This window comes from Elgaria multicarinata, chromosome 6 (assembly GCF_023053635.1).
Source record: "Elgaria multicarinata webbii isolate HBS135686 ecotype San Diego chromosome 6, rElgMul1.1.pri, whole genome shotgun sequence".
NCBI classification, from domain to species: domain Eukaryota; kingdom Metazoa; phylum Chordata; class Lepidosauria; order Squamata; family Anguidae; genus Elgaria; species Elgaria multicarinata.
The window spans coordinates 81876647-81901636 of record NC_086176.1 but is presented as its reverse complement, the minus strand read 5'-3'; the positions used below and the strand labels follow the sequence as shown (position 1 = coordinate 81901636).

Here is a 24990-nt window from a genome sequence, read left to right as displayed (position 1 = left end):
TCTCTTTTCTGTTTCTTGGCTGATTATGTTGGCTTAAAAACATTGCATTTATGTGGAGAACTGCTTCATACACAGAGAATACTTTTATTTTAATGAACTATAGCTCTCCAGAGAGCAAGAAAGTCATGGATGAAATCCAGTTGTGCCCATCCACTGGCAAGATGGCATCTGCCAGCAGAGTGGGTTACCCTTTCCTCCTGCAGTTCCCAGTGCCCACCCAAATTTTCTTCTGAGAGTGGCAGTGCAAAATGCTTTAAAACATCGTATTTATTCTACATACTTCACTGTACTCATCTCCAGAATCTTGAACATTCTTTCCCCACAAGTAAGCCAATTGATTTTAGGGTGATATTTTAGAAGTAGTTTTGAGACAGCTTCTTGTTGTAGAATAAGAAAAGTAAAATCATTTCTCCCAATCTCTGCAGCTAAGTGCAATGAATAACCTGGCACGTTGAGTGACAAAGTAATTACCAGTCACTAAGAAAAGTATAATACAGATATAATTTAATCCCCCTCATTCATGCTTCCTTGGGAACAAAGTGTTCTAAACAGCTTAAAAATTAAATATTGTTTAATAGTAGCACTAGTGAGAGAGCTGAAACCAGCTGGTCTGCAATACAGTTCCAAAAGTAGAGTGGTGATTCACCTAAACCATGCCAGCTTTCAACAAAATTTTGGAGAGTTTAATTATCACACTACGTTCACATATGCACAGTAGTGGTGCATTACTGGGTGGCTAGCTGTACTCCTGTTCAGCCCACTTCTCTGTTCCAAATGTGGGTGTTTTCCTACTTACATATACTTTTAATAGACTGTCTCTTTTATCTACCTTTACTTGTATATGTGTATAATGGAATAACTGATTATCCCTAGATTAGGTAGGAATTGCTGGAGCAGCAGCAGTCAATATAATCACAAAGATCTTTTTCAGACCTCTATAAAATCTGTATCTGTTCCTAAGAGCTGGCCGCTGAAAACTCATTGTATCCACTGAAGTATCCATGAAGACAAGTGAGAGTTGGACCAGAATTTTCCTTTCTTGTCGTATACATGGAGTCTGACAATAGGAACCTTATTTTAGATGGCTATGCATTCTCCTGCACCCTAAATTCCATACATTGCTATGGTATGTATCTTGAAAAGATACTCATTTTGAAATACTTTTAGGCATACAGGCAATGCCTTGATCTGTGTGATGTATACAGAACAATTGCAGAGCCCAGCCTTATTCATGAACTGCTTAACCTATGTGTAGGTCAGGAGTGCAGAATTTAGGGCTTGCGGGCTACACTCGCTTCCCTGGCCCCACCTCTTTCCCCTCAGCTGCCAATCATCCTGTTTTTGTGTAACATCCCCACCCCCCACGGGCCCCACCACAATTCTAAAATGTTTAAATGCCTTAGTCTTAGTTACTGGCAGTAAGAACTTTAAGTTAAAATATGTAAGCATTTTCAGTTTTTTAGCACCACCTTTTTTGTCTTTGTATTTGCTCACCATGGGAATGTGGGCCCTGAGAGCTTCCCCAAAAGAAAGTTCAGCCCTCAGGCAGAAAGAAGTCTTGAACCACTGGTGTAGATCATCAGGAAAATGATTGACAATGAAGTGTAAGTGAACAAATAGTTGTTACAACTTCTCAGCTGGCAGGGATTGGTATGAAAGGCAAATTATAATTTAGGCACATTTGTAGACAGTATCATTCCAAGTCTTAAACATCTTCTTGAAAAAAGTTTATTAATGTGTTTTGAAGTTGAGTAGTGAACAATGACATTTATTATAGGAATCAATTTTAAAAGCCACTGAATTTGTTTTTTTTAAAGACCTATCTCTGGATTCATAGAAAGTAAAACTATATCAATTGCTACTAATCATGATAGCTATCTCCAGTAACAGAAGCAACATGCCTCTGAATACCAGTTGCTGGAGGACAACAGCAGGAACAGGATACTGGCCTTATGTCCTGCTTGTGGGCTTACATTGGGACATCTGGGCTGGCCACTTTGGGAGCCGGATGCTGGACTGGACAGGACTTTGGTCTGATCGAGCATAGTACTCACGTTCTTTGACTCTTCTTAAAGTTAGTAGTCTTATTACTATTCTTTGGATTTTTACTAGGGGTGTGCACGGACCCCCTGCTCCGCCCCGCGGGCTGCTCCGCCCATACTCCGCTCCTCTTCGCTGCGGAGTTCCGGCTCCGAATCGGAGCTCCGCAGTGGAGGGGAGTGGCGCCAAGTAAGGCCGGGAGAGGAGGGCGGGGGGGTTACCAGGCTCTGCCGCTGTTGCCGCCCGTGCGGCGACGGCGGCGGAGCCCGATAAGGGACCAAGGGAGAGGGGGGCCTTACCTGCCTCCGTTCGCGGTCCGTCGGCTTCTTCAATTGAGCCCGCGGTTCAACCAAGAAGTCTGGGCCGCACTTGTGGCCCAGACTTCCTGGTTGAACCGCGGGCTCAATTGAAGAAGCCGATGGACCGCAAACGGAGGCAGGTAAGGGAGAGGAGGGGGGGTTACAAAAGCGGGCGACAGCGACAGGGCCCGGTAAACCCCACTTACCTTTCCGGCGGAGCTCCGGATCGAGGCGAAGGATCCGCCTTCACCTCGATCCTCTTCGCCACGCTCCGCTGGCCCCCCAATCCTCTTCGCCTCTGCCTTAAGGGGAGGCGAAGCACCCCGCTCCGCTTCTAATTCGCCGGTCCGATTAGAAGCGGAGCACATCCCTAATTTTTACATGTTGACATTTTAAGTGCAAATAGAGGGAAAAGCTCTTCCTCTAAAATGACAAAAAGATCATTAAACAGAAGATGGTACTAGGGAAGTAAAAACATGTCGTAGAAAATAATCTGACAACAGTGTTCTGTTTGAGCATCTGAGTGGTAAAAAAAAAGACTTTGTATATCATATGGTACTATCAAGAGAATGTTTAGTACTATTTCACTTATTTTCTTATCTTCTTTTAGAAAATTGGATTCTGTGGAAAAATTTATCAGTCACAAGTTGATAATTTCTGGAAATTACCCACCTTTAAAATTTCTTAATGCCGATATAGTAATTTCCTAGCATTTGTAATTGCACCAGGCAGTGATTCATAAGTAAAGTGCCTGCTGCTAAGCAACTTGGATTTTCTTTCCTGGTTTTCATTTAAAACAGACAATAGCAAAACAACAAAAATCGACTTAATTTTAAGCATCAAATTTTTCAAACCTATTCATATATTGACCAGTCGCTGCGAGTTAAAGTTGGGCTAGAGAGACTTCTGAATTGCTTATCAGCTCAACACCGTCTGTTTGCAGTGAAACTGCACTCAGGGGGTAGGCAATTTATTGCCTCTGAGGGCCATGAGATGATGCATTCTGGGTCCACACAAGCATGCATCATATACCTATGCTTACATCAACACACTGTTCCTACTCGTGCCTCAGCACAGAGGTGGGAGATTTCAATTTCCCTGGGAACTGAGATTGCATGTACTCTGCTAACCAGAGGCAGCACTTGATTTAAATGGCGCTCCCAACAGCTGGAAGTATGGTTGTGCTGCAGGAAAGGGCAGATGGGGATGACTCTTCTTGTATGCCCCCTTCCTCAGCAGCATGGGGAGAATTCGAGTTGTGTGTGTGTCTGGCTGCAAAGGCAGCCTCAGAAGGCTGGGGGTTCCCCAGATGTGCTGTAGATAGACCTGAGCATATAGCAGTTTCACAGCTATGTGAAACTGCTATGTTATGGATATGTTTAAAGAAGTACATGCTGTCTGATTTGAGGCAGGAACACATACTGTGGGTGTGTTTCCTTTGCTGACCTCCCAGTATAAAGACAAGGGCAATATAAATCAGATCCTAATTTGCAAAGTGGCACACTTCTGAAAAGCTTGACACTGGGATGGATCTAGGATTTACCTTCCACGGACAGGCTTCTGATCATGGAAAGTGCCTCCACAAAATTGTCAGGGGTTCCCCCCTCTCTCTTGACTGTTCCCGCAACCTCTGGAGGGGCTGGTCTGTGGAGGTCTGGTCTTTCCAGCTGTTTTATATGCCTAAATCTAGATCTAACCAGTCTTTACTGAAATGGTTTTTCAAGATCTTTGATTCTCAGAAAGTGTGGTGGGCCTCTTTAAAAGTAGTGAAGCAGTTGCTATGGGAAACAAACTTTTTGAACTTATTCATTCATAAAATGTTGCATGTGTTTTGACAGAGCCAGAGAATGGAATCTTTGTATTATCTTCTCTCTCCCCCCCCTCCTTCTTTGTTTCCCCCTGGGTGGGGATGGTATCTTATATAGAGTATTGCGTCCAGTTCTGGGCTCCACAATTCAAGAAGGACGCAGACAAGCTGGAGTGTGTTCAGAGGAGGGCAACCAGGATGATCAGGGGTCTGGAAACAAAGCCCTATGAAGAGAGACTGAAAGAACTGGGCATGTTTAGCCTGGAGAAGAGAAGATTGAGGGGAGACATGATAGCACTCTTCAAATACTTAAAAGGTTGTCACACAGAGGAGGGCCAGGAGCTCTTCTTGATCCTCCCAGAGTGCAGGACACGGAATAACGGGCTCAAGTTAAAGGAAGCCAGATTCCAGCTGGACATCAGGAAAAACTTCCTGACTGTTAGAGCAGTACGACAATGGAATCAGTTACCTAGGGAGGTTGTGGGCTCTCCCACACTAGAGGCCTTCAAGAGGCAGCTGGACAAGCATCTGTCAGGGATGCTTTAGGCTGGATTCCTGCATTGAGCAGGGGGTTGGACTCGATGGCCTTGTAGGCCCCTTCCAACTCTGCTATTCTATGATTCTATGATATATATGTTCTCTGTGTATAAACTCTTAGGTATAGAAAAGATAGTGGAATTAATGCCCTTTCTTTTGCATTTTTTTAAGCACATGTGTGAATACAGCACAGAGGGAAGCATTGGAAGAGGTCTTCGTTTTGGAAGCACTGCAAGCATGTTTGTTCTGCTCATACTAGTGTTCACAGTGGAAATCTGACTTTGCTGAAGCTGGCAGATATGGCCCTACTTTTACTCATATAACTTTGGCAGAAAGTTTGTTAGCCAAAGGTTACTGGACAGTTTCACTATCTAAATTGTAGTGAGGGAGATCTGCATAAAGAGAGCAAACAGTGAAATCTTTACTCAAGAAGAAGATGAAGTTCTAGAACTCACCGTTTTTTCATTACATTTTTATTAATGTTTTATTCTGTCAGCTATAAACATGGAATGTATGTTTCAACAGAAGTATGGAAAGCGTATATGAACAAAATATAACATTTGCATTCCAATTTCTATGTTGCATTGTGCCTCTCCATGAGCAGCACTTGCATTTGCCAGGGCAGTGGAAGAGGAGGAAGGAGAGAGCCATGGATGCGTAATATGTGAAAGAGACTTGGTTACAGCTGAGCCTATGCATATTTACTTGGAAATAAATCTTGTAGACTTCAGTAGGATTTACTCCTATGTAACTTTGCACTGGGTCATGATCGTCACCTGCTCTCTGGGAGGGAAAAGGAGAAGCACCTGCTGCTCCCTCTGCCTGATTCTCATTGGCTGCAGCTAGGCTATCCTTGTAAAGAAGTTCTGCATTGTTTACTGCAGCAGCTGCTCTCCAGAGTGTCACTACTGGAGCAATGTCTTCTTTGCCATGATAGCCTTAACTGCTGGGGGTGGGAGAGGCACAGTGGTGACTTCTTTTTCCTCTTGGAAAACATGCAAGGCAGGCAAAAGTTGTGGTTCGTTCTGCAAAATGGATGAAATAAGAGGCATGCGTTGAGGCAAGAGGTGTCACACCAAATAAGGTCTAGATTCTCTTTTCGTACACCTCAAATTTGTACTGAATGCCATTCTCTTCCTGGATATCAGCAGGGACACCTGCAAAGCTAGAGAGATAATAAATTACATTTCATTTGATAAAATTAAATACATATTGATGAACTGGAAAGAACATTAAGAAGTTATTTTCTTTTGCACATACTGCTGGTTCAATCCCCCTGCCCCACGGCATACATAAACTTGTGAAATTTTTGTTATGCCAGTAATAATAAGCTTTAGTTGATACAAGAATATAATACTTACATCGGTAGAAGTCTGTATTTTTCAAAATCAATTTCTGGAAAAAATGTATCACTTTCAAAGTCATGCAAGATTCTTGTCACAAACAGTCGATGATGAACAGGCTTGTCCATTGCTGCCTTTAAAAAAGCAAGTAAAAACTGATGAATACCTGTTCTCTTAACTAACTAACTAACTAACTAACTAACTAACTAACACTGAAGATTATGTTTGTTCACTGAGCATTACTGTAGATTTTATAGTCCAGGAGCCAGAGCAGGATTTATTTAGCTGAAGAGTGCAAAAGCTTAGTAAATATTTTTTGTTTATATATGACGTAAGTGTCTCAGAAAAGTGAGTCTTACAAAATTCCAGTGGTGGGGGGCTGCATGTTGACATCATCAACATGGCTACCACGCTATTATGTAGTTGCCACATTTAAATATGCATAACGTCTCACCTGTTTACGTTACAGAGATGATTTTTTTTCTGAAATGTTTCAAATTGAATGACAAATGTTTTTTGTAATTACACATTTTTGTTAACTCCATTAGTTTTGGAGATAATTTCATTTGAACGTATAAAATCAGTGTTCACATTGGTTATGTGTGACGTTTAACCATGATTTACTCAAAAACTATATGACTTTTGAAAGAATACTCAATAACAAAAAAGTTGCATTTTTTAATGAGGATTAAGAAAATGTATAATAACATGGGGTTTACCCCAACACTAACGGAATTATGAGTGATATCTCGTTATACGTCCACTTTCTCAGGATTGTATGATTTTACAGTTTATCGTACAGGGTTTTCATTTCAAAAGCATCCACCCTAAATATCTCTCGATCTCATGCACAGATCATTTTGAACATCTTCAACCATGATTTTGAAGATTTCAAAAACATTGGTTAAAAACAATTCAACAATAAATTGTCTTTTTAAATATTTCATCATACTCGTCCTGTTTGAAATTTTGTAAAAAACATTTGAACATGTTCAACTGTAAAAATCATGGTTGAAGATGTTCAAAATAATCTGTGCATCAGATCAAGAGATATTTAGGGTGGATGCTTTTGAAATGAAAGCCCTGTACGATAAACTGTAAAATCATACAATCCTGAGAACGTGGACGTATAACGAGATATCACTCATAATTCCGTTAGTGTTGGGGTAAACCCCATGTTATTATACATTTTCTTAATGTGTAATTACAAAAAATATTTGTCATTAAATTTGAAACATTTCAGAAAAAAATCATCTCTGTAACATAAACGGGTGAGAAGTTATGCATATTTAAATGTGGCAACTATATAATAGCGTGGCAGCCATTTTGATGTCATCACACAGCCCCCCCACCACTGGAATTTTGTAAGACTCACTTTTCTGAGACACGTCATATATAAACAAAAAAATATTCACTAAGCTTTTGCACTCGGTGGGGTAAATAAAATCTTCCTGGCTCTTGGTCTATTAACTGATGATTTTAATATATCATCAGTCAATAACAAGAGTGGGACAAAAAATTATTGAAAGAGTAAATATTTATTTATTGCAGTTCACTATTTAGAAACATTGTAGGTCAAAGAATAAAAGGCTCTGGAAAGCCAAACAGAACACACAGATTCTCAAAGAATAAGAATCCCTGTCACCATACAAATTGCCTTGCTGGAATATGAGAACCATTTAGTCTACTATTAGCTATCTAGATGCCTCTGAAAATTCACAAACAGGGCAGAAGAGTGACCACTAACCCTGTTGTTTATTTCCAGCCAACTAAAACATTTTCCCTGCATTTTTCTACAATTATGCATATTACTATAAAATAGCACACATTTTTCATGACTTGCTAATATGTCTATGTAAACTGATGTCACACGTAACATAAATTTGGCTCAGGAAGAGAAAATGTTTTATGCATGAAAGCTTTCTTTCTTTCATAAGGTTATTTAAGAAGAATAAAACATATCCACAAGTAGTAAGAAGCATTTTACCCTCGAATGCAACAAGAGACTAAAAAAAGTCACTGTGACACTTAAATCAGATGCAGTCCATTTTGAAACCATGCACATTCTGATCTATGTAGCCTCTTTAGTTTATAGATGCAGAAAAAACTAGAAGACTTGCTTGTGAAAACAACAGTTACTATTATACTGACTTACAAGACTCTTCCCTGCTTTTCTCCTACTGTTAATCTTCTAAAGATGATTCACCTAACTTTGTTATCCTAACTACTGCTTTGACAAATGTCTATTCATGCAGATGTAATCCAATAATTTAAAAGTCAGCACTTGCTGGGAACATGAATTTCTAAAGAAATCGCTCCAATTGTGAATGCCTTCAGGTAAAAAAGAGACATCTTCAGTGAGCCAGAATCCTTCTAGTATTTACTGGCCAATTTACATTTAAGAGGTGCATAGTACCAAAATGGTAAGTCGCCAATAATATTTCCCTCCGACTAACCACCTCGCAATACACAATAAAATTCAGCAGTGCATGCACTGTTAAAAACCTAGCCAATACAAAGACATGGAAGTGATGGAATCCAAAAACAGATTTTTAAATCTTTGGGACAAGATTAAGTTTTATAAGTGATTTGTGCGTCACAGTGCAGGATGTCATCTGATTTGTAGGTATTATCTCCGGTAGGCAGCAGCTGCAATAACGTAAGCATCTATCTTCGCAAATAGAAACTTGAGGGTCAAAAAGAAGATTCAGAGGGCAATGTGTAGTTGGAAAACAGTATGGGGAGAAGAGTCAACCCCTTCCCTCCCATGGATACATGAAGGAGGTGCCTGACTTGGTCAGAGCTGGGAGGATTCACTTCAAGCACCAGTCAAGTCCTGGCTTCACTCACCAAATGCCACCCCAATAGGGATGGTGAGAAGTCCACAAAGGAAACACCCGAGTTGAATGGCACATTCTCCCAGAGCCAGTTGACTCCATTTCTCCATATTGAGATAGGCATAGACCTTGTTTGCATGCGGGGAGACACTGCCTGCAGTGCACCTTCCTCATCTGCTTTACAGTATAACCCACAATCATCTCCATTGTAACTTACGTAGTGTGATGTGCAAACCAATTCCGGTGGGTTGTTGGAGGGCTAAACAACCCAGCAGTCCCAGTTCACATTGCACAACATACAGAGGAACTGATCGTGCATTGTGCTATAAAGTGGAAGTGGGCATGCTGAAGAAAACATGTCCATGCATCCCCACATAGTTGCATGCAAGCAACTCCCTAGAGCTCAGTGCCTCTCTCCGCAGGGAGAAAGGCAAAATGGGTGTGTGTGTGTGGGTAGATGACAATGGGTGTGGCCACACCCATTGGTGTTATCTGTCCTGCAAAAGGCCTGATGGGAGAAATTTGGCCTCCCACTCCCTGCTACATACACTTACCTGGTAAAAAGTCCTATTGAATTCTATGGGATGTATTTTCCAGTAGGTGTGCAGAGGACTGTACTAAGGCTAAAATCCTATACACATACCTGTATATTGCATTGAATTCAATGGGGCTTACCTCTGCATATACATGCATAATTGTATTGTAACTGACCATAGTGACTTATATAAGCTGAAGATAGTCTCTTTCTAACCTGTCCTCCTTTGCAAGCTTTCTATATAAATTGATTTGATTTTATATAACATTATTAATTTAACTAACAGTATTTAAATATTAGCTTCTGTATTAGCTGTGAAAATTACACAAAATTCAAGATGTAGATATAGCATCTTTTGTTACAAAGAAGCATTATTGCTTGAGGATAACAAAATCAAATGAGGCAGGACTGAAGACTGGCCTTAGAATAAGACCAGGAATGAAGAAAGAAAGTCTAAGCTATTATAGGAACTGCTATTCTGGCATGTCCAGTGTCAGACTGTAACTGACATTGGACATAGCAGGTTGGCCAAGACTCTCACAGGTATGTTTGTTTCTCCAGAAAAGCAGCACATATGAGGTTCCTAGGCAGTCTTCTATTTACAGAGATAAAATTACAACAGTTTTTTTCCACACTAATATCTGTTGCTTTCCACGCACTTTTAAGAAAATATTTTTATTAGAAATTTCGAAGCAAGTTATAAAATAATCAACACAAGGAAGGAGAACAGATACACAAAGAAACACTAAGGCAGGTTTATGCAAGTAAGTCTTGTGGAAAGTACATTCTGGGTGAAGGCTGAATACGACTGGTCTTAAATTAGGGTGACCATATGAAAAGGAGGACAGGGCTCCTGTATCTTTAACAGCTGCATAGAAAAGGAAATTTCAGCAGGTGTCATTTGTATATATGGGGAACCTGGTGAAATTTCCTTTTCATCACAGCAGTTAAAGCTGCAGGTGCCCTGCCCTCTTTTAAATCTGGTCACTCTAGTATTGCTCCTGCAGCTTTAACTGTTGTGATGAAGAGGGAATTTCAGCAGGTTCTCCATATATACAAATGACACCTGCTGAAATTCCCTTTTCTATGCAGCTGTTAAAGATACAGGAGCTCTGTCCTTCTTTTCATATGATCACCGTACTTAAGTTGTGGCAGTTCAGGTTGAATCATGGTTGTGCATGCAGACTTAGCTATACACATTTAGGAAAGCGTTGGCTACAGGGCGGTATATAAATATTATTAACAATGGGATTTCAGAGACAGACACTTTTTGAAAATTGCACTCCTAAATGGAAAGTTCAGGAAGGAAGCTATTCTGAAAAGAGATATAATGAAAGCTATGTGAGGAGGCGTGTTACTGCTCAGGTTGGCATAAGTGAGAACTAACTGTTATTCTGGAACTATTAGAATGAGAAGAGAGTCCATACTGGCTTCCAGCTACATATACATACAGTGCAAAATTTAAAAATAAAAATCATTTGGCTCACTTGTTTTTGTAAACTGCCCTGGAAGTGCTGTTGAAGGGCAGTGTATGAATCATTTAAATCTATAAAATATCATTTTTTCCAATGATTAAATATTTTAAAACTTTGATTGGACTCTTTTCCTATATGATAAAACCTGAAGACCTTTTTATTCTCTCAGTATTTTAACAACTAATTTTAACTGCTTTAATTCTGTATTTTAATCTTATATCAACTTCTGCTGCGTGGTTTTATCCTGGTTGTGCTTTTTATACTGTATTTTGTATTTGTGTTTTTAGAAAGTTGGTTGTTTTATTATGTTCTTCGTGGTTTTAATTTTTGTGAACTGCCCAGAGAGCTTCAGCTATTGGGCAGTATAAAAATGAAATAAATAAATAAATAAATAAAGCAAAGATTCAAATTTAAATTAGTTTATTATCCTGTACAAAATTGTCCTCAACTATTCTGCTGCATTGGACAGAATGATTACATTGAAACCACCTGAAGGAACTACAGGCTGAAGTAACTAAAGGACTTACTTTAACTCTGGTATTATAAACAGTGCTGTGCTGTACTGGAAAGCAAGTTACATGGGCCTCAATGGAACTTACTTCCGGGCAAGTGTGTATAGGATTTCAGCCTTAACTGGTTTAAGAACCAGGAGATTTAAGAATTTCTTGTAAATTCAACTGTGAATGCAAGTAACTGCCAAGTGTGAAAAGCAACTCCAATTCCATGCTTCAGATGGAATAAAATATCTAATATTTGCTTTAGAATCTTCGGAGTACATATTGAAGAGTTTTCAGACAGGATTAATTCGGCTGAATATGTTAAATAAATATCATGGGCAAGAAAATGTTATGAAACTATTTAAGGATTTGTACTTGAATTAGTTCCTTCATTTTTGCAGAGCCAAATCTTCTCTTGCTAAGTACCTGCGGCTTAACATGATGAGAGAGAGGAGAAAGAACACTCTACAGTGAATACTTGGCTCACATAGGAGAGTAGTTAATGTTTAACCACCACTCTCATACAGTTCTTGTACACAAAGGAAAGGAAATAGATTCCTCTGTATCCTAGCTTTTTTTTTAATGACCTACAATCTGTTGCTCAGCATCAGCTCTAGTATAGAAAAGAAATTTCAACATTTCTTTCCCCTCCCCACACCTTCTTCAGAACAGAGGTTCAAATCCTCCCACTTCTATCTTAGCAACCACTTCTTCTAAAAGGCACTTGAAATACAGAAGACTGGGGCTTAAGTGACTTATGATTCCATCAGTGAGTCATGTTCTAACCTCCCCGCCCCACCCTTTATAATTTTCTTCAAGGGAATGTCAAATCGACACATTTGTTCATATGAATGAGAGATGACTACTAATTCTGAACTATGTAAAAATATCATTTTGCATTTATTTCCTATTTTAAGGCGGAAATATTTTAAAGTTCTGGTCCTATGCTACACTGCTTCCAGAAAGTGTTGGATCAGGTACTAGATCAGCGCTGTTCTCCTGGCAGAGAAAAGCTTTCATCTCGAGTCAGCAAAAAATGCAAAACAACAAGTTAATAAATTACAATTAAAGTGGCAATCCTAAAAACAATTACTACAGAGTAAACCCTAGTGAACATAGTTGGACTTCCTTCTGATTAAATAAGCATAGGATTGCACTGTAATTTACATATACTTCAAGAACCCTCTGGAACAGTTGCTTTCAATTTCTGGGAAGAACAGGCAATAATGGGACAAGAACTTTGGAAAAGAGGTACTGCAACCCTTTCTCATATAAGCAACTATCAATCTTTACATAGCAGAGGAGCACAAAACAGACAGCCCCTCCCCATGTAGCTGTGAGCGTATTTGTAAGTATGTATGCGAGAAGATGATCATAAAAGTGTACTGATTCCAGACCCTTTAGGGCAGGGTGGCAATTTGTGGCCCTCCAGAAGTTTTGGCCTACAACTATTAGCCGTAGCCAGCATAGCCAATGGTGAGGGATGATAGCCAAAACATCTGGAGAACCACAAGTTGCCCACCTTTGTTTTAGGGTCTCAGAGGTAAGAATCAGCACTTTCAATAGGGTCTAGAAAAAAATTAGTAGCTAATGGAGACGAAAAAATTATGGAGTTTTATGTGGTGACTGATCAGCTCCTGTCTGAAGCCAATTGATTCAGGAATATATTTTAATGACCCAATAACATAGGCAGGGCTGATCACGTGGCTCTTTCCCATAGAATAAATGTCAATTCTATGAGAAAGATCATGAAAACAGTTCCTGATACGTCATTGAGACTTTACAATATATTCACAGAAAAGCAGCTCTCAACACAGTTGGAAAACTAATCCAATATAATTATAGTATCTTCTTTCCTGTAATGGATTATCATCAGTTGGAATGCCTCTACTTTGCCTAAAATATAGGCCTACACTAATGTTATTCCCTCAAATCAGAACATGTTTATGTGCTGCGGATATTAGCAGAAGTCCCACACACCCATCATTTAGTAAGGCAATGGTGTGATATGACATCATTGCATTGTGAATTTCCCAGTCCCAGTAAGCAGCAGCCAATGATGTAGAGTGGGGTGCCATGTCGGTGTTTTGTGTTACTTGAAGCAAGTGGAAAAGGAGATGCAGCAATTGTATTTGGTGCTGCTCAGCTTCAGCTAAAATGCTAAGCTCCAGCATGGCTAGGAAGCAGTCATCTCATGTGTAGCTAAGCACTGATTTGAAATCATCTCACCTACCTCTCCAAAAAAAAAACAAGTTTCAGAGAGTAGCTAACTGAATAAATTGTGGTAATTTTACTATCAACCATGTTGAACTGACTGTTTATAGAGTATCCACTAAAGCCCTGCAGTGTCCCTCCTGCCATCTATCAGTCATTTGCTAGGTAGGCATGAAAAGCAGGGCCTTTTCAGTGGTGGTACTGAGATACTGGAATACCCTGCCTAAGGAGGTTGCCTGGTCCCAGTTTAACTGTTGGGTATGATTTGGTTCTATAGGTTCCACCACTGCTGCACACCTTTTAGCTGTCAGTTCATTCTTTTCAGCAGCATTTTTAGATGTTGCATCTTGAATTGGATTTTACTACTGCTTTTATTCAATATTATTTTGTTAGTTTTATTTTCATTATTAGCCACCTTGAGTTTATTTTATATATAAAGCAAGCTTTAAAATTCTGCAAATAAAATGCATATATACACAGGCACAATTGCTAGAAAGGAAGGAACAGTCAAAGCTGACTAGTATCCTCATTACTTTTGTCTTTGCCCAAGGAATAATAACTCTTCTTTCAGCCTTGATATGCACTGCCCTAGGAAAAATTGCCATATGTTGTGATATGGACCCAGTTCGCATGAAATGGCAGCAAACCATGGGATAATTGAACCACAATTTGCTGCGGCGCATGCCAGGCCCATTCCGTGGCATTGTGAATATTCAGTCGGGTCCAATCAGGGATTGCTACATGACATTCGAACCTGGACACTATAGGTTAATTGTGGGTTAAACAACCCAGAGTTAACCGACAATTAGGTTAATTAATCCATGATTTGCTGCCATTACGTTTGAGCAACCCCATAGTCTCCATCAGATACACCTCTTCCAAGCAATCCCTAGTGAGCCAGATATTCTTCAATCTCGGGATAACTAATAGACAAGACGTGAAAGGCAAACGTTCTCCTTCCTTTCTCCTGTTTCTCCTATCTGCTCTGTGCTAGGTGAGGAAGTAAGAGAGTTAGCACGAACTTAAGGTTAAATTTAAACCACAAACATACGTTGACTTGCTCCCTGAGCAAAGTGTGTGTTCGTGCATCAAAACATCTCACACAAATCATTTAATTTAATAAATTCTTTGCAAAAAAGGGAGACTTCTCATTCAAACAGGGCCATAGCCACCGACATCGAGGCAAGGGCTGTCAGAATCAATAATGTTTGAAGCTTCTTTCATGAGGGCAGTATCCAAGTCTGATCACACACCACTGGGACCCACAGCTAATGCAATGGGGAGCTAGTGCTTCTAAACTCCACCCACACCCCCAAATGAGTGGAAATGCTTGTTTCCAGAACAGGTCAGGTCAGTGGAGCTTGAAGAAGGAAGTTCCACTGACCTGTCCTGATTTGGAAACAAGTGTTTTTGCTTGTTTCTGGGGTTGCTTTTTAAACCAGGACTTTCTATTTCATGTGCAGCAGGTTGATACCACCCAGTATATTTTCTTCATTAAGAAAAGTAGCAACAGTAACTCTTTAGTTATGGAGAAAAAGGAAAAACATCCAGGTACTAGACTAACAAATTACCAAATAAAAAGTGACCCTTCTTGTTCCAGACTTCTGGTATGAGAATTTAGAAGAACTGATATAACTGACAAGAACATGGCACTTAATTTAACTTAATTATCAAAATTTCATAAATGTAATCATTTAAAACATATTGGATTGCCTATATTAGATTTTTGCTGTTTGGCCAAATTTACAGTGTTACTCCCCCAACATTCTGGCTGTGGGTTTCTATTCAGTTTAAGGCTGATTAAGAATGGCACTTGCATATACCAGGAGGTATGCTGCCTGCTTTGTCAGGAAGTACTCTTTTAAAAAGGCAGTTGATCATATGCCAGAGATTTGCTGCAATAATTAAGTTCAAATATATGGTTCTTAATGCAAGAAAAATAATAGGAAAAAGCTGAAAGCCAAGCTAAATACAACAGCATAATACATGTTATTTTGAACACTTTTATATTTAACGTTGCACATTAAATATGGAGTAACATACTGTATGAGAGTGCAAAGAGCTTTCATTTTCCATTGTTCAGTGACTGATAAGCTAAACATCACATATCCTCTTGTTATCTTGCCAAATGAATAACGTTTTACACAATGCTTTTATCAAAATGCATTCAGTTTATGCTGTTCTTAAGTGTATAAAACAGCCTTGACTAGTATGTTTGCCACTTAGAGCTGTTTCTGAGCCACTGCTCGGAAAATTTGTTCAGCAGATTTGAACAACTGGTACATTTAAATTAATACCTTTTGCTTGTATGAATAAAATCTGTAGTGTGTTACACAATTTGTAGTGACGTTGCCATGAAGTGGCAGAAGCATTTTTGTCATAGTAATCTGCTGTCTACTACTTTTTGAGACAAGATGAATTAAAAGACAAAGTGATACTTTTTTTAGTGAAGTGGATTATATTTTTTGCAGTATTCCAGTGTGTTTCACTGATTCTCTGTACCTGTGTTCTTGTACATTTTCAAAAGCAGTGTACATGAATGCAACGCAACGCCCTCTTAGTCCATGCTTCTAAAAGGCTCTGATCTATGAAAGCTCATGTCAGAATAAATCAGTTTCTATCTAAGGGTCAAACTACAGGTGATGCTCAACTTGTGTCATCAGAAATCCTGACAGTGTGGTTTGTTTTTTAACTGATAACAGGCGTGGGGATATGGAGAGTTTGATTGTCATTAGGAATACAGTACATGGGGAGGTTTAAACTTATCATGGTCTTGATGAAAATAGCCTCCCCCCTCACCAACAGTACGTTAAGAAAAATATAGCCTAAGGTGAAAAGCTGCCATTGGTGCCAAGGCCCTGCCCTGAGACTAATAGTACAGCTGGGCGTGGATCTTCATCTGGATGTAACAGAGAGCGAAAGAGTTAACCCCCTTCTGACATGCTGTAATATGGATGAAGATCAATTCTTCTCCTGTGCCTATTAATGAAAACCCAACACACTGATGGGGCTTCCTAATGCCTCATTTAGTGTCACATTTAGTTTGGCACTAAATTATCTTTTTGAATAGTGGGTGAATCCAGTATTTCTTAAATGGCCATGTGGTAGCTGTATTCCCCAAGATTTTTAGGTAGTGTTGTTCCATGAAACTAATTGATGTGGCCTACTTGTGTTAGTAAAATGAAGAATTAGGACATGACCAATGACCAGCTCTTTATACCATCTGTCTTATCGGGCTGTGATGCTCTGTAATATCATATTTTATTCCAAAGAAAGGAGGGGAAAACCCTATGAAAACACTGTCAGAATATCATCATATATAGTATGCATTTTCTTCATAGAAAGTATTTCAGTTCAATAATGATTGATGATTCTACATATATGTAAATAACTGTGTGCATATATAGTAAATTCACATGAGTACCATGCATTCCATGTAAAAAATGCAAAATGGAACATGTGTGGGCCTCCATGGAAATCATTATGTTGTTCTTGTTATTGTATTAACATATCCAGTTCTAAGCACCTATGAGTAACAGCAACAGGGTATATTTAGGCCATGAAGGAGCTTAAAGAAAAAAGTGGGTATGTTATAAGGAGCTTCTCCTGCACAAAGCACAGGCAAATTAAATTGGATTGGCTAACACAGCTGAATTAATAAAAATACTCACGTTCCCCTACTCAGGTAGGGAAACAGGCTCTACAACCCATTAATCAGAAGCAAGGGCCTCAAATTCTGATGCTGCCCATTGTTTAAATCCTCCTCTATCTGGTATGAATCAGAATGAAAAAGTGAATAAATTAAAGTTCTGTTTGTTTTTAAATGTGTGTGCTTGTGTTTTTAGATCTTTCCCTGCTGGTGGTTTTACTCTGGTTTTATTCTGCCTTAAACTTTTAAAGGTTTTAGATTATGTTCTATCACGTTGCATTTAGGGATTTAATTTGTATTAATCACCCAGAGAGTTTTGGCTATTGGGCAGTATATAAATGTAATTAATAACAACAACAGAGTGGGAGTCTCTCCAGGGCAGAGACTCCCACTCTCTGCTCTGGAGCTGTTAAAGCAAAAACTACTATTTGCGTATTAGGAGCAACAACCCAATGAACAGGGGCACATCTATCTATCTATATAAAACGCTTAGGTATGTTTCCATAAAGGCTTCAGCTGATACAGATTGCTAAGCAACAGTAACGTGTAACGTCAGCTGATACAGGTTGCTAAGCCCCTCACCCGACTCCTCCGGGCTTTCCAAGGTAATTCTACCCCCTTTCTGCCTCATCGCTCCCTCCCCCCATGAAGGGGGCAGCGCCACAGTCTGGATCATGAGTGAGGCACGGCCGGGGCCCTTGGTGGCTGGGTGGGAGGCCGCTCGCCTGCTGCGAGCCAAGGCCCTGGCCTAATCTCATGCGAGCTGGGTGGGCGGCCCAAGGCTGACAGGAACCCCGGGGAGAGGGGGACACTTGCCCCCCAGGTCTGCCAGATGGCGCTGTATCGGTGGCCTCGAAGCAGCCCCCGCCCCCACGATGTTTAATTAATAAACTTTAAGATATGCTACAACGGCGTATGTTACGCCGGGTACAGCTAGTATTTATTTTAAATACAGTTTAATCCCACCACCTTCCCACTTTTCAAGGGTATCCTCCTGCAATTTTAAAGAGCTTTCATGGTTGTGTGGGAATACAAATTCCCTAATCCACGTCAAATAGTATGAGTAGTATCCAGTGCTGCCCTATTGCTAGCAGGACCCACAGCTTGCACAATGGGGGTTTAATGCTTCAGACAGGAACTGGAAATTAGCGGAAACACTAGTTTCCAGAATGGGACTGCTCAGTGGAGCTCGCATAACAGATCTCCACTGACTTGTTCTGATCTGGAAATGACGGTTTCTGCATTTTTCAGGGCTTGCTTTATGAAGTGCTAGAACCCCACTGTGCAAGTGGTGGGTCCCAGTGCTGCAACAGAATTGGCAGAAACCCAGTTGGATACTACCCAATGCCTATTACAATTGAAATGGATTTCCCCTTTTCTGGACATGAAACTTAAAAAAAACGTGGGCTTATAGTGATTATTTTAAATTTATATACTTTCATCCCAAATACACTATACAGCCAGAGCTCTTGGGTTTGTGTGAGGCTGCAGACTTAATCAAACTAACCTTTCATTGGGAAAGTTCCATGTCACACTGATCTTGACATTGGCCTTTTCCTAATGATATGGTCCTACAGCTTTATTAAAGCAAAAGCAATGTTAAGAAAAAGCTTTCAAAAGCAGTTTCTTGCTGTAAATGGATTGCATCAAATAAAATGATTCATTTCAATTTCCAGCAGCTATCTAGTATACCCATAGATAATTTCCTACCCACACACCTGTTCATAATATATAGCAATCTTTTGGAAATCCTTATCATTAAGCCCATTACATCCCTGATAAATGCAGTAAAACATTACTCGAGATGTTCATTTTAATCTAGCCCATCTAATTAAAATAGTAATGCTAGCTTAAATACAAGCTCTCTGAAGAACCAGTTTATTTTCTTCCTGTGGGCTATTGGTAAGTGGCTTTATCATTAGGACTTGAAGCTATAGAAAGCATTTACATAAAAAGTCCATTGATTATTAGAGAAACATTCTCTAAAACCTCTCTTGAGCAAGGCAACCTATAGTATAACAAAAGCTGCACCTTATTATATTTGCATTAACCCCCCTGCACCCCAAAATAAAACCACGGATGCCCAAGTGTTGTAATACTGAATGGCACTGCTCTCTTTGAAGTAACAGGAAATGAAGCACAAGGGATAACAACGTAATTAGTTTAGACGTGAACAGTATGAATTATTAACTGAAGTGTACATTTTTGAAAAACTATGTCATACTATAAACAAATTAAAATAAAAACAGTAAAACTGTAAACATCCATAATTGAAAGCATGCTGAGGCCAAAGGTAATTAAAGAGTTTTATTATCACAGTAAGGATATCACATGTGCATATTATATAATACAAAAGCATGAATCAGCACAAACCTGGAGGGGAAAATGTGATGAAATTCCTCCCCCCACTTTTTTTTTTTTTTTAAATTATCACCAAGCATTGTACTTGTTCAGTCTCCACTTGTTTTAATGAGGCTTCCTGGAGAGCCTTATTTAAAGACTATTAAAAATAAGTAAAAACTGTAAAACAACATTAATTAATTAAAATATTTATTAATTGGTTTACAGCCCAAAGGGCTCACCAAGGCAATATACAACAATAATTTGCTTGGTGGATTGCATATAGTCAGTTCAACCCTAACTACATTTACTCAAAAGCAATTCCACTGATTTCAACAAAATGTACTAACTGAATAAATTTGTTTAGGATTGAGGGAGCGTCTCTCCTTATATATGCCTGACCAAGATTTGAGATCTGTTGGAGGAGCCCACCTCAGTGTCCCACCAATGCGAGACATGAGCTATGGTGGGACGTGGGAGACGGCTTTCTCTGTTGTGGCACCCAGGCTGTGGAATGCCCTCCCCTTAGAGGCCTAACTGGCTCCAGCACTGGTTTCATTTCGGAGCCAAGTAAAGACATGGCTTTTTAACAAAGCCTTTGATGGTTAAATTCACAAAGCCTGTACATAGTTTTAATTGGTTATACTGTTTTACAATTCTATACTGGTTTCAGCTTATTAATGGTTTAATTTGTTTTTAGCTGTGTATATTTGTTTTATATTGTTTGTATGATTTTTTCTGAACGCCACCCTGAGATCCTTGTGACATAGGGCGAGATAAAAATGTTTTAATAAAATAAAATAAAATAAATATTTTCAAGGAAGAAAGACGAACCAATATTTGTAAAACTACTATTTGTACCGTTTCTCCAAGTTCCTGGACAAATTAAGACAACAATTCGAATCTGAAAGGCGTAGCCTATAAAACTTTTCTTTTTCCTAAAGCTTTTAAAACTTGATTTTGTTCTGACTTTATACTGTTAGTTTTACCCTACCCAGTGCCTGTTTACCCTACCCTGTGCCTGTTTGCATTCTCTTCCCCTCCTTATTGTTTTATTATGATTTTATTAGAATGTAAGCCTATGCGGCAGGGTCTTACTATTTACTGTTTTACTATGTACAGCACCATGTACATTGATGGTGCTATATAAATAAATAAATAAATAAATAAATAATAATAATAATAATATGACTATCTATCTAACTAAAATAACAATCACTTGGTTTGTAGATTCATGGTGGCTGCAACAACCCATGGGCTGTTGTTGCGTTATTTGAGGGGTGCTGCCCATCCCAAACAACAGCAAAACTGCACTGGTGCAGCATGTGGCTGGCTGAGTCAGACACTGTGATCATGTGAACCGTGTTAATGCTCTCTTACCCCTCATTCCAATCACATGACTAACTTTGTGCAATCGTATACTTGTCCAGGCAGAAATAAGTCCACTGAGTTCTAAAAGGCTCTATCAGGTAAGTGGGAATAGGATTTCAACCTTAGTGGGAAATGAATTAGAGTGTACAATATCCCATTTTTCAGAAAATCTTTAATTTAATCATAGAAAACAATTATCATGTTTTAAAGAAACTAGTAAAAATAATAATGAAGCATATGCATCTGATATCAATGAAACTATGATTCGGGACTGCTGGTCTAAGGTAGTACAAATCAGACAGATAGTTACCTATGGAGTATCTGTATCACTAATCAAGATTTCATTTGGATAAGACCAACAATGTACTTCCTTGAGGTTATGAATATATTAGGAATCTAATTATTATGGCTTGGATTGAGAGAGCCAACAAATGAACCTGCACATGTATAGAGGACTGGCTAAGAAGGGTTTTTATCTATGTAATACATATTGTGAATTTAACACTCCTAGTAAGATTCAGAGAAGAAAGGGAATGGACAAACAGAATATTTGTAGGAAGTTGGAAACTGATGATGATGATGATTATATTATCAAAATGTAGCATTGGATCTGTTGCAGTTTTGATTTGATTTATCTTAGTGGAAGCTTAGTATTAGCCTACTTTTATGATTTATATTTTGGATTATGGTATGATTCCCCTCCCCACTTTTTCTTTGCATCAAGTCATATTTATGAGTTGGATCTGAACTGGTTTTCTTTTGTTAAAGGAAAAAGAAAACTAAATTTGAACCACAAGCCCTCCCCTCCCCCAACACTATGAAGACTATTCAAGGATTTGAAAATGGCCATAGGAAAAATAAGCCACTGTATGTCTCTCATTGTATTATTTTATTTTAAAGTATTCATCTTGTGTGTGAACATACCTTATAAACTGAACTGCCTCCAACTATCCAAGCCATGTCTACCTTACTTGCCAACTCTGATGATTCTAGAAGATCTAGTGCCTCATCCAGACTTTTGGCCAGGTAATGGGCTCCTTCAGGAACTTCCCTAGAACAAATTGATGTAAATATCTAAGTTTATTTGAACACAATATTCTGAATTTAGCTGTGTCAGGGATAATTCGCCTTTTTGTACTGGGATATTGCTACAATTTTAGAAAACAGGTAAAAGACAATAGTAAACACGCCTGCACATAGATATAAGTATACACCCAATCCCAACTATCATCCACATGTATCTTGCTGTATGCATTTCCGCAGGCATTAAACATGTATAAAATTTATAATATTTCGATCACTTTGGCAGGCATTTATCTCTACCACATTTCTGCCCCAGGGCCCTACTTGAATTTCTATGTTTAGGGCCAATCCATAAGTAGATTGGGCCCACAATACTAGTAACTATGATGTTGGAATAGAAAATAATTTAACCAGATACAAACCAACATAGTACCTGTCCTGACACAGACCTGGAGTACCTCAAAGCACATGAAAATAAAGAAACAAAAGGGATTCTGGGTATAAGTGGTTTACTGAGTAAGCATGTGATCACTGAATCTATTCTTTATGGGTCATGCCATTTTCTTGAACCTGACAGTACAATCTAGGTGTATTGTGAAGATGCTTAAAGCTGTGGTAGGATTACTTTGCATTTACTTAGTAAATACATACTAATCCTACCACAGCATTAACCATTTTTGACTTTTGTGTTATCATCTTGCTAGCATAAGATGAGGGGTGGGCTGAATTGATACTTCCATCAGCCCTAACCAGCATGGCCAATGGTGATGGATGATGGGAGCTGCAGTCCAGCAACATCTGGAGAGTCACAAGTTGCTCAACCCCATATAAAAAACCTCAAAAGGCAAAGGCTTTCCAAATGACATGTTACTGCTATTATATTAATTGTGAAACTTGTCCCATAAAATCAAGGAGATACTAGAATTGAATATCTGTAAGTACAAACCACAACATTAAAGGAGAAGATCACATAATTACTACTACTAGACAACACTTTTCACAGAATGACAACTACTATCTCTGAACAGAGGCATTGTGCTTGAAAGGTACCATTGTTAAAAGATGCTGTGCTACCAATCAGTTTAATACTACTCCCTCTACGTTACTGTTCAGTTACTGTAGCTGATTTATATGTTTCTCTCCAAGGTCACCAAAACAAATACTTACTTCAGTTCCTTGCTGAGTACTATATTAATTCTACCTTTTAAAGGGCGGTGTTTCTCAGGAATGGAGAACCAGGTCTTTTTACCCATTATCACTGCATTTTGTTTTCCTGTACAACATAGAAAGATATATTTGATGTGGTTATGTAGTGACATCTAGTGGTAGTAGTATTTCCTCACAACTCCAGTTTAAGCAACAGTACCACAATTATTAACACACCCTTAAATAATAACATTTAAATACATGAAATACAGATTTTAATAGGAATGCAAATAATGCATGATTGCTAATAAACAGTAGTGTGATAGCTAATAAACAGAACCATGAACAAAATATTTCCTTTGCCATAAACTCAATAGTTGGCTTTAAGTAAACCACTCTCTCAATCCCTCATTTGCAATATGGGTATAATAATGTTGACATACCTTGCAGGATTGTTGTATGGATACACTGATATATTGTGGATCACATATCACCCAAAAGTACTACACACACACACACACACACACACACACACACACACACACGTGTTGGTTGTAAAAGAAACAGCTGAGGGAAGATCAGCCCCCATTACCTTCTTGTGTAGGTGTCATGGTCATTTTCTGAAAATACTTAAACTCATTCCTGTTCAGAAACAAACAAAGAAGTTGTGATGATGTCACCTTCATAACTTTTGTAAAAAAAAACAACCCCAGAGCTTCGGCTATGGGGCAATAAATAAATAAATACTATTCCTATTCTTAAGCCTTTGGCAACTGTTTTGATAAACCCTATTGCTGCAGCTCACACACTAACATTTGGATGTTTATTTATTGCTGTTTCTATAAGGTTATAGGAATCTGAAGTCAAGATTCCCTGCTTGATTATGGTAGCCTTGCAACAAGAACAACAAATGGAAGGATAAAGACTAATAGGAGTTATTGTAATAGAAGTGTTTCACTCTTTCCCCTACTTCTAGGGTGACCATATGAAAAGGAGGACAGCTGTATCTTTAACAGTTGTATAGAAAAGGGAATTTCAACAAGTGTCATTTTATGCATGCAGCACCTGGTGAAATTCCCTCTTCATCTCAACAGCTAAAGCTTCAGGAGCTATACTAGAGTGATCAGTTACAAAAGAGGGCAGGGCTCCTGCAGCTTTACTGTTGTGATGAAGAGGGAATTTCACCAGGTGCTGCATGCATACAAATGATACTTGGAGAAATTCCCTTTTCTATGCAGCTGTTAAAGATACAGGAGCCCCATCCTCCTTTCCATATGGTCACCCTATTAAAGCTGAACTGGCACCGATAAAGGCTTATAGTACAGTACTGTGGTATTGTGGCGCTGTCTCCGTCACGCACGGCAGGAATCCGAGAGGGCAAACGCGACACCTCTCAGCCTCGCCTGTTCCCATTCGATCGGGTCATGGTGCGTAAAGGCAGCAGTGCACACTGGGAGCTCTGAAGCGCGGGAGATAAGAGCCTTTTACCTGAGGGGAGGCCAAGGGAGGCTTCCGTTCTTCCCAATGCCCATGTTTTGGCACACCGCCGCGATGGAGTTTAGCATGCGCACCATAGCGCTTTCTTGCCCCTGGCCGGAATTCCTCGCAGAAAACGAAGCCCGTCTTCGGTTCGGAGCTCGGAATTAGCCCGCTAGACCGGAGAAGCCCCGTTCTACGCATGCTCAGGAAGACACGCCTGCTCCTGAAAGGAGAAAGAAACAGTCCGCACAGACGCATCCAAAGTCCAAGCGCTTTTACGACCTGCCCTGCCCCCACCCCCACGCGGGCTCCGCGCGCTTTTGCTGCCGTAAAGTGGAAGCCGGCATCGAGGCAGGTTGCTTGGCTCTCCGAAGGATCCTCGCCGCAGCAGGGCCGCG

The 24990-nt window shown here is 39.4% G+C and overlaps 1 protein-coding gene across 2 annotated transcripts; it reads right to left on the bottom strand.

The window, feature by feature from the left end:
- Window positions 1–5159: 5159 nt before the first annotated feature.
- Window positions 5160–24804, bottom strand: DHFR (dihydrofolate reductase). Of its 2 annotated transcripts, XM_063128627.1 has the most exons (6): window positions 24602–24804; window positions 23706–23755; window positions 23135–23240; window positions 21869–21995; window positions 6045–6160; window positions 5160–5848 (listed from the first exon to the last, which is right to left on the bottom strand). In XM_063128627.1, the coding sequence occupies exons 1-6, from the start codon at window positions 24685–24687 to the stop codon at window positions 5770–5772; spliced, it is 564 nt and encodes a 187-aa protein (XP_062984697.1). In that variant the 5' UTR covers window positions 24688–24804; the 3' UTR covers window positions 5160–5769. The 2 variants fall into 2 exon arrangements, with proteins under 2 accessions (XP_062984697.1, XP_062984698.1); XM_063128628.1 differs by lacking the exon at window positions 23706–23755 and having other exon boundaries at window positions 24602–24687.
- Between the last annotated feature and the right edge of the window lie 186 nt (window positions 24805–24990).

Bases quoted from the DNA above. Each gene is read 5' to 3' on its own strand.
- DHFR (XM_063128627.1), bottom strand. From the start codon at position 24,687: ATGGTGCGCATGCTAAACTCCATCGCGGCGGTGTGCCAAAACATGGGC. The intron at 23,756-24,601 runs GTAAAAGGCTCT...GTTTCTGAACAG, and splicing joins CTCCCTTGGCCTCCCCTCAG to GAATGAGTTTAAGTATTTTC. The intron at 21,996-23,134 runs GTAAGTATTTGT...AATTTGTTCTAG, and splicing joins GTACTCAGCAAGGAACTGAA to GGAAGTTCCTGAAGGAGCCC.